This window comes from Microchirus variegatus, assembly GCF_963457635.1.
Source record: "Microchirus variegatus genome assembly, chromosome: 10".
In the NCBI taxonomy this organism is placed as follows: Eukaryota; Metazoa; Chordata; class Actinopteri; order Pleuronectiformes; family Soleidae; genus Microchirus; species Microchirus variegatus.
This window is the reverse complement of record NC_139811.1, coordinates 10,420,222-10,430,363: the sequence shown is the minus strand read 5'-3', so window position 1 is coordinate 10,430,363 and position 10,142 is coordinate 10,420,222. Positions and strand designations below refer to the sequence as shown.

General features: G+C 40.2%; 1 protein-coding gene across 1 annotated transcript; it reads right to left on the bottom strand.

The window, feature by feature from the left end:
* Nucleotides 1-1,378: 1,378 nt before the first annotated feature.
* On the bottom strand, nt 1,379-9,571 carry litafd (LITAF domain containing; the record flags this gene model as incomplete). The annotated part of the gene is made up of 5 exons (XM_083896899.1): nt 9,518-9,571; nt 4,771-4,814; nt 2,898-2,990; nt 2,584-2,773; nt 1,379-1,496 (listed from the first exon to the last, which is right to left on the bottom strand). Exons 2-5 carry the CDS (start codon nt 4,808-4,810, stop codon nt 1,379-1,381), a joined length of 441 nt encoding a protein of 146 aa, XP_083753025.1. The 5' UTR covers nt 4,811-4,814; nt 9,518-9,571.
* Between the last annotated feature and the right edge of the window lie 571 nt (nt 9,572-10,142).

The following is a 10,142-nucleotide window of genomic DNA, read 5'->3' as shown; positions in this document are numbered from 1 at the left end:
TTATAGCTAATCTTACCCCTGATGATGCTGTTACACATGCGGCAAAGACGAGTAAACTGAGATTTAATTAATATGTGATGTCATATTCAGGCAGTGAAAAACAAGTCGAGCCATAAGAGTGTGAGTGGTCAGCAGGGGGCACTGTTCGCCCCAACTTCACAATAAAAGTCACCGTATGTTTTGTCAAGCTTGTTCTTTTAATTTGAAGTAAAGAGTGTTGAAAACATTTGGTTTGCATTAACGGCAACTTTGTACATGCTTCATTTTGTCACCACAGCCACCCCAGGTCTTAATACTGCAAGTATATTATAAACATATTGCAAGAATGTCATGTGGGCCCTCAGCTCAATCACCAACGGATCAGTGACAGACAAGAGATTCATTTACAAAGATCTTACAAAGCCACTAAACACCGTCTCGATCAGTGGCTCTTGCGACACTTGTGTCGACGAACGTCGATTCATCTTGTCGCGCTGCTTTAAATCTGCGTTGCCTTTGACATAGTAAAAAAAAAAGAAGAAGACATGGACGAATATTTGTTTGGAGGTAAAGCCTCAAAATGATCTAAACAAAAGTCAACATTATATTTACAGCTAACTGTAGCTTTTCTTTGAACTTCATGCTCGAACAGATTGCCCCTCATCCCTTTATGTATATGAATTAAAAGACTAATTTTAAGGACTGACAAAATATAAATATAACACAAATGAGTCACAATGGGCTCATTTTATTCCAGCGCATTTAAGTTTTTTTTGGATAAAAGCTTGCGGCAAAAAAGAAAAATGTTAACACGATCTGGCTGTGCAATAACTGCAGATTAGGAAATATGCTTCTTGTCGCGCTCTCCTCTAGTTGACCGTGTCGAGCTGACTTGTTTTTAGTTGCGACAATACCTTCAAATCGATGTGTTGAGGTGTTTTTTTTAGGTTTCAAATGTAGTCCTTGGAATCACAAAGTATTTGGTGAAATCTATGTACAAGCCTTCATTTAAACATTTTTGTAAGTAAATGTTACGCGTAGGAGAGTAGAGGAGTTTATTCTGCTGGAAATGGGACGAAAAATATAACTGCTACCAAAAACAAAAAGTGCAATGGGTGTGGTTGAATAAATTGCACTCGCCAGAGCTTCACGTGAGCATGTGATGCTTCAGCTCTGACGGTGCAATCACTCCTAGTTTGGTAATAATATGATGTAATGTAGAAAAAAATCATTCATGCTGGATTTTGCCGCGGCTGTTTGATGAGTCATCCATAGAAATAAGATACATGTGTGACCTCTCTCTATCTGGCCTTCTCTTTCACCCAATCGCCCAAACACAGACAAAGGTAACAGGATGTTCCTCCTCATTTCCATGGGTCGGTCTCTGGCCTCATGCTCGTCATTTACAGCACTTCTTCTTGTCCACGTGCAGCACTCTGTTGCATCGAGGGCATGTGTGGTACGCGTCCTTGAAGTTTTTCATGAAAAATGGAATCAGGCAGCAGCACAGGACTAATCTGAAACACACAAAACAGAACATGGTCTTATCTCAGCATTATCTTTAAATTCTACAACAGTGTGTGACACAACTCTATTCTTACACACTCGCTTTAAATTAGTAAGTTAACATTTAAAGGTGCATTATGTAATAAATCTAAAGCAACTGGCCGTAAAAAATCCTCCAGGAATAATGTTCATATAACGTACTGAACTCACCCACAACAACAATACAGCCAAAATATTTGCATTAAAAAAAAATCTTCTGCAGACCACAAATCATGTTTTGGCATGTGGTGCCACCTACCGCCATCTACCAATCATTGCATTCAGTAGAGTCTCAGCTGCCGAACAACCACGGGTTGCCAGTTTCGTCTGAGCGACAATGGAAACGAAACGACGCGAAACCTAAAAGACCTCGGTATGAATGTCAAAAACACGAAGATAGATTGCTTGCGGCAAAGCGAGGGTCTACAGGACATGATTTTGAACAGTGGAGAGAGTTGAAAACTGAGAGGAATTTAAAAACAGATGCAGAATTGGGTACTCTTCTCCTAGACAGGTAAATTAAGCTTGGCTAAGTAATGTAGCATCATAGCTCGACGGGGATGGACATTTCTTGAACTGTTCCCTCGGTTTTGGAGGTCCATGCTCTCGGATTTGTGGACTGTTCGGCTGGCACTGACTGCCACCGCCCCGCTGTCATGGAGCCCCAGAGCAGGTACGGCAGCCACCACCGCCCCCCGCGCTGGACCCCCACAGCGGGGAGAGCACACGCCACCACCAGACCGCCCCGCTGCCTTGGAGCCCCAGAGTGTACGACGCGCCGCAGTATTTTGAATTTGAGTGTCGTAACCGTTTTTGGCCACATTCTCACATTTAACCGCACCTTTAACTGTTATTATTGATTATTACTGTCTGTTCAATTGTGAATGATCAATCCAAAGCAATGTTACTGTCACAATGGGACATGTTGTATTTTGTACGCTATCTTATTTTATGGATGGAAACCAATAATTGTTTGTTTTATCTTCATTTATAGGAGTTGATGATGAGACATCCAACATATGTATTTCAAACAGACTTTTGCCTGAGCCACACACTTACCCGCAGCAGATGAAGAGTAAGCACATGAGCCAGGCGTACGTCCCTGCTTTGTAGGTGACAGTGGTCAAGACCTGCTGCTGGCAGGCGGTGCAGGTTGTCATGCCGGGGTTCCGTCCGAGGTCTGAGTCGTAGCTCACAAACTTTGATTTCCCATCATCGGTAGTGCCTCCTCCGCCGCCTCCTGTGTACACTGATGGAGCGTGAGACGGGGGGAAAGGCAGGACACGGGAGAGGTGGTGGACAAATGTGTGATGATAAAGTGTAGTCAATTTGAGTTTGGTTTCTCATCATAAAAGTTAGACGTTTGAGTTTACCTGGTGCACCGGGAGCTACAGTGCCCCCATGTGAGGGGGGTGGTGTGAATGGCGTGTGCAGATGGTAGACCGTCACTCCGTCTTGCTGAGATTCTACTGGACCAGAGGGAAAGTTTATAGTATGAATGAACAAATTACTTTATTTAAAAAATAAAAAGTAAAAGATAACAGTTTAACCTATTCATATTTTACATATATATACGTGTCACCAGATATAGAGGAAATACGTTTATTTTCTTGCTGCAAACTCTGTTTATACTTTAGTTAGGTGTTTTGTTTTTTTGGTCGTAGCACTTGTTACGTGTCGAAAAAAACTAGTGGCAAAACACACACATTATACACATTATACTTCTACAACTGCGTAATGCGTTATCCGACTGCGTAACCACGGAGAACCCTCGAGCCTTCATACTTCTCCGTCGTGGTGACGGATACGCACTGCAATTTCCCGCCCGATCAGTAGGGGTCGCCACGCAAGGTTGTTGTGCTTTTGGCTACAGTGAGCAATGGCGTCTGTGAGTGAAAGACTGTTGTTGTTGAAACAGTGGCCGTTTCTCACTTTTCTGTGTCCCGGAACGCAGTTTTAAGATAATTTGAGGCGAGAAATTAGTCATTTAGAGTCTAAACATGTCCTGTGTGTATTAAGATATGACGTATTTATAGTTTGGCAGCGACGTTGTCGGCGGGGATAATCTCGGCTTCTGTGGACGCTCGGTATGACAGCCATAACTGCTGCGGTGCGGCGGCAACTTGTGTCAGCAAAAAAGCTCAGGGAGTGCCGATTTTGTCCACATACCGGTCGCTGGCTTCCCTATAAAGCGTATCCCGGTAAATTCCACATCCTTTTCGGGATTTTTACATCTTTTTTCTTTATTTTCTTTCTTTCAAGTATGCTTCTTCTCCTCGTTCACTTGCTTTTTGTTTACATTCCCGAAGCCATCAACATGGCCGCCACGTCCCAGTATGCAACGCGGTGACCGAGCCCTATTAAGAACAACTATGAGTTGAGTCGAGCCGAGTCAGAGTAGAACTGTATAAATGATAGTTGAACTGTATAAATGAGGCCCTTTCGAAATGTCTCGACCAACAGGAGAAGAAAAATATAGACGACTGAAAGTGAAGAGGACAAACAAGACGATGTGGACACTTTCTGGACATGGAAGCCAAGAGGAACTTCAGCTAAGGTAAGCTAATGCTCTCACCCTCTCTCTCTTTCACTCACACACACTCACTTCGGTTGATATTTAACACATACGAAGGTTTTATAAGAAGGTTTGTTATTGTGTCAAAGCAGACACACTTTCACTCTCAATTTTCGCCTGTTACTCGCATGTTAAAATTAACCAAACGGCTTGAATGACAAAAAGAAATACAACAAAACAGACTGTAGAACAGTTGTGTGTATTTGTGCATGAATAGAGAGTAATACTGGGTACAAGTAGTGTTGTTGTTGTTGTTGTTTTGAGAAACTGTCAAACACGCCCTTTCAATGATTTCAATTGGGGATGCAGTAACCGTTTTGAACGCTGTGTGTCGCTGTTGTTCAAATTTTACAAACACCTTGAACAATCAGCTGCTGCTGAAAAACAGCTGTTCCCTGTGCATATCTCTTTTTTTTGCTAAATTGATTGACGTGTGATAAAAATAGATTCATTACAAAAGTATAACACTAAAACTATTACTATCTCAGGATTTTTTTTTTTTTTTTACATTTTCAACTCCACTATTTTGTAATTTTCAGCACTTTCAGTTTTTAAGAGTCTAATATGTCATGTCATGTCTTCATGTCATTTTCTGGATGGGGTTTGGATATTACCCTCACTCACACTTTTATGCTGATGATGAAGGTGTGCATGTGTGGAGTTGGGCTCACCTGGTATGACGTAGGGCGGGAGCTCCTGCTTTCCACTCATTATGCTAAAAAGAAACAGGAAAACATTGTTATGATTGTTGTTTGTTAGAGGCATTTACACATATTGTGCGCATCCTTCTTGGTATTAGCGCCTTGCATTCACAGTGATATATGTTGCAATGCAAGGACGTTTCTTGTCGTCCACGCCCTGGTGGGACATTCCGCCGTGCAACTATGTGTGGGATGTGATGATGATTGACAGTGTTGAAGGTGTTGTCAATCACCAAACTCTGGATTTTTGCTTAGTAAAAACATTTTAATTCTTGATAAGTAACCACGACACAAAATGCTGTGTCAATTATATACGCCTGGTTTTATTTGCTGTAAAAGATACTGTGAAAGAAGATAATTGGTAACTAACAGAAGACTGAACAGTCTACAGTGAGGTTAATGTCACCTCACTGTTCCACCTCAGGTTCGTTAGAATTAAGGTTTACTGATATTCCACGTCAACAGTAAAACTCCGAGGCTGCCACACCTTGAATCACTGGTATGGTCACATTAACTGAATGCATGTAGGTGTTTTCCGTATTTTCTTATGCACTTTCACTGGAAATCAAACACACTGAAAGCAGCCGAAGAAGAATGTGAGACATGAGGAAAAACCAACAATGCAGGCTCAAAAAGCATGTAAAATGTTTGATTAAATTGAATTGAATTGAATTTAATTGAATTTAATTGAATGACTTTATTCCTCCCCCGGGGGGGAAACACACATTTACAACAGCTCAACGACAAGAGGTGCAGAAATGTGCAAGAGCATAATAAGTAAGAAGAAAGACAACGTAAAGATAAGAGTAAAAATAGGGTAAAAAATAAAATACAATATGGTAAACAAATCACACTCTAAATATAAGTAAGACTCTAATAAAATAAAATACAATAAGGTAAAAATAGATTCAAGATTCAAGATTCAAGATGCTTTATTTATCCCGAGGGAAATTATTGTGCAACAATTGGGAAAATGTAAATACGCTCTAATATAAGTAGAAAGAAGTAAAATGTAAGATAGAGTAAGAAATAGAATAAAATAAAATACAATCTGCTCTAATATAAGTAAAAAGAAGTAAAATGTAAGATAGGAGTAAAAAATAGAATAAAAATAAAATACAATATGGTAAAAAAAAAAAATGTTACTGGCATTGTGTAGGAAAAACCCCTGAGTGAGGCTGGATGATCTGACCGTGAAATGATCACTAATGCATTGTACTGTATGTGCTCACACATATACAAACAATGAAAAAATTAGAAGGATTTCGCTATTGATCCAAAAAAAACTCTCTATTGTTGTGTCTTTTTGATTGCTCATGCTAATTAGGCAATAGCCACAGATATACCTTATCATGACTAAGCATTTTCACGCACTCACTTTGTTAGTTTTTTTGGACAGTGCATTGACTTCTATTCATTCGGACAACAACAAATAATTATCATAACCAGTTAATGCCTAATCCTAACCTTAACCTAACCACAATTCAAATCTTATCTCTAGGTTTAACCAGTTCCTCAGAAATTAAGTTCTGTCTGCCTCAATAGCACCAGCTTTTGGTCTCCTTGAGGACAAATGGTCCTGACAACGTCAGTGTTGGGAAGAGAAGAGTTAACCAAAACGAGCACACACACACACACACATACACCCATGGTTTGGTTCAGGAATGTAACTGGGCTGCATGTTTCTCTCGGCGTCACAGACCTGAGGGTGTGTCGACCCAACTGAGTGATGATGAACTCACACTGAGATTAATAAACTGCTTCCTTGCACAAACCTGAAAATCTGTCAACTCGTCCTACAGGTGAACATTTTTTGTGTGTGTGTGTGTTATGACAAAACATGTTTGTCATCTGCAAATCCAGACTGCACTGACAAGTGACAAACTGTGACCCTTCTACCAGAGTGTGTGTGTGTGTGTGTGTGTGTGTGTGTGTGTGTGTGTGTGTGTGTGTGTGTGTGTGTGTGTGTGTGTGTGTGTGTGTGTGTGTGTGTGTGTGTGTGTGTGTGTGTGTGTGTGTGTGTGTGTGTGTGTGTGTGTGTGTGTGTGTGCGATGAATGGCTTTAAGGGAAAAAGTGAGTGTGTGCACGTAAAACATGAGAATGTATATGTAGCAAGTTGCAGGATAGTCAAGCTCGGGTTAGGGTTGGGTTGTGTGATGAACGCTCCAGGAAATGAATGTCAGTTTATGTCATGTCGTGTGTGCCTCTCTGTGTGTGTACTTGTATTTATATCTTTGTAAGGTCCAACTTTAAAGGGTGTTTTATGGGTGAAGAACTGGTTTTAGGGTTAGGGTTAGAACTGGGGTTAGGCTTAGAACTGGTTTTAGGGTTAGGGTTAGAACTGGGGTTCGGGTTATAACTGGTTTTAGGGTTAGGGTTAGAACTGGTGTTTGGGTTATAACTGGTTTTAGGGTTAGGGTTAGTATTGGTGTTCGGGTTTGTACTGGTTTTAGCTTTTGGTTTAGAACTGGTGTTCGGGTTAGAACTGGTTTTAGGGTTAGAACTGGTATTAGGGTTAGAATTGGTTTTAGGGTTAGGCACTTGGTTGTTAGGGTAAGGGGCTAGGTAATTCATTATGCCTATGAGGTGTTCTTACTATCATATAAAACAAGTTTGTGTGTGTGAAAGAGAGTCACTTGCAGACGTTGGTGGCTTAAAAAAATAAGTCATATCTTTTGTCTCAGTTTTGGTAAATGAAGTCATGTTTCCGTGTTCTGTGTTTGATAAACACTGATCTTTGTCGGGAATGGTTGATCTTTTCCTTGCTGGCGCTGTTCCAGCTGGGCTGTAAATAGCTGGTGTTACTTGACTGAGCAGTTTGGATGTGTTGTTTCAAGTTTGATAGAACGCTGTTAATTCACGGTTTTCTTCTTTTTTGATAAATTTCACTCAAGCATGGAGATGCAGTGCTGTTAGGGTTAGGGTTAACCGTAACCCAGCAGTCTGAAATCTGCCATTAAAACAAAATGGGATAAATTGGACATGCAGGAAATGAAGTTAATACAAAAAAATAATTTAGTAAATAACACAAGTGTTGTTTGGATAGACAATGCAGTAAGTTACCATGCTAACGTCAATCAAATCATATGTGAGGACGTACTCCTACAGGTGAGGCAGGGACTGGGTGCGGCTTCCTAAACATCCCTCTGCCACATTGCAGAGATGCTTCAAAGGACAATGGGGAAAGTTTCATGCTGCCGATCAAACAGAGACGTTTGTGAGAGACATCTGAGGCATGTGACCCCAGCTCTCTCTCTGTCTGAAGTGGTGTCAATGAGGTCGAATTTGTGGAGAGAAAGTCACCTGATCGGTGATATTAAAGTCAAAAGGCTTTGTCGTATATCAGCTGTGATCAGACAATAGATCAGCCCCCCCCAAAAAGTGATCTGTTGAGTTCAGTGAAACTCGCTGTCACTCAGAGAACTGATTTGTCATTTCGACACACATCTACACCCTGAAACACTTATGGGTGTTAGGTGTGGCCTTGCTGTATGCAGCAGCATCTGCACTGGTCAAACCTGACTCTGAGTTTAGAGAGAGGAGGCGGAGGAGGAAGAAGAGTAAGTAGGAAATTTCTGCCACCATGTCATCTTTTAATCATCACCTGACAGTGACATGTTTTAAAATAAGAAATACCCCCATTTTTACTGTAGTTAATGTAATGGTCTGAGACCCAGCACGTAAAGGAGTGTTGATTTTTATGGTTGCATTATTTCAACTTTTCTATAAATTATATTCAAAGACTTTCAAATCATGACATTTTTTTTAAGTTTTTTATTTTATTATTACAAGGGAGATATTTGCTGATCTGTTGCCTGTACTTAGGAAAAGTTACAAAATTATATGATATCAGATTATTTCTGATTACGTCCCAGAAAAAAGGGAAATGGTTTGTTAAACTCGAGTAATCTGAGCAACTAAATATGCAACTAAAATAAAATAGATTAAAAAGATGATTACAAATAAATGAATGGACGATATGGAGGAAAAATAAATAGATAAATAAGTAAAATGTTAAAATGAATTAATGCTTGGCCTTGTTATAGATCACTGAAGTTGTAATAATGTAAAATATTAAAAACCAAAATGAAACATTTTAGAAAACATTTTATATATGTAACCAATTTTGTAATGTTTCACTGCCCATTTTGAGCAATTAACACATAAACAAAGCAGATTTTATCCAATGTTTCACCTAAACATTATTCTAGTGCTGTAACGGCTGTGCTAAATCTAAGGTGTATCCATCAGTTGCTCAACTCCCAGGCCTAAGCAATACTTAAAACTTTAATTTGTTTCTACAGGAACACCTTCAAATATGCAGAAGAACATGAAATTCACACGCTTTGAGCTTGTGTAACCGTAGTTCACCTTAAACCCAGAGAAAGTCAGTCACTGAACAAGAGCTGGAATTTAATCACAGCTAATGATGAGAAACAACCAAAACTGTTTAACAGGTTTAACCGGAGCCTATAAATGGCATTCAACAGATTTGTTTTTTCTAAACCTCGTAAATGAGCGACGGATATTCTACCGTATCTTCTTTGTGCAGAATAACAACTACAAGCTCGCATTATCCGTCCTTGTCATCAAACTTATCTCCGTTTGTCAGGTCAGTTAAAGTTATCTTCGACATCTAATCTAAAAAAAAGTAGCCGAGAATCTTGCCTGTCGCAGTGTTTGTGCTCACAGTGTCGCAGATTGTGAGGATCTTACCTTGGCGAGGCGTCGCAGTCAATGTGCTGAGATGTGTTCCGGGCTGCTGCTGATGTAGAGTCCAAACAAGGTGTAGCTGAGACATCCACCTGTATCCATACCTGTACCTGTATCTGTACAGGCGAGGCCTCTCCCCGAACACACCCCTCGCTGCCCCGCCCTCGCGACAAAGACCCAAAAGGGAATGAGTCACTCTGTGGTTTAGGTGGAACGTTCGAATACTGAGCTGGTCTTCTTTTTTAACTTGTTCTTTGTTTCGGAGATTAGTGAAGGAGTGTGTGTGTGTGTATGTGTGTCTTTGTGACCCGAGGTGAACAGTTTCTTCTTCTTCTTCTACTTTTTTTTTTGTAGAACGTGAATGCAGGTCATCTATATATGAATAATAATAATAATCTATAACATAATATCACCAGAATAAATGGAAACACACCTCAAAATGTAACCCCTCCTAACTTTTTTTTTAAAGTATGGCAAGTATTTAGTGTTCCTCTCCAAGGCAGAGATTTATCCTCATAGCAGCTCTGAAATCACTTCTTTTAACAAACCAATACTTTCCATAATGTGCTTTCTGTCTGGCTAATTACTTGGTGACCCAGCCCCATAGTTCACAGAAGCACATCGTCTT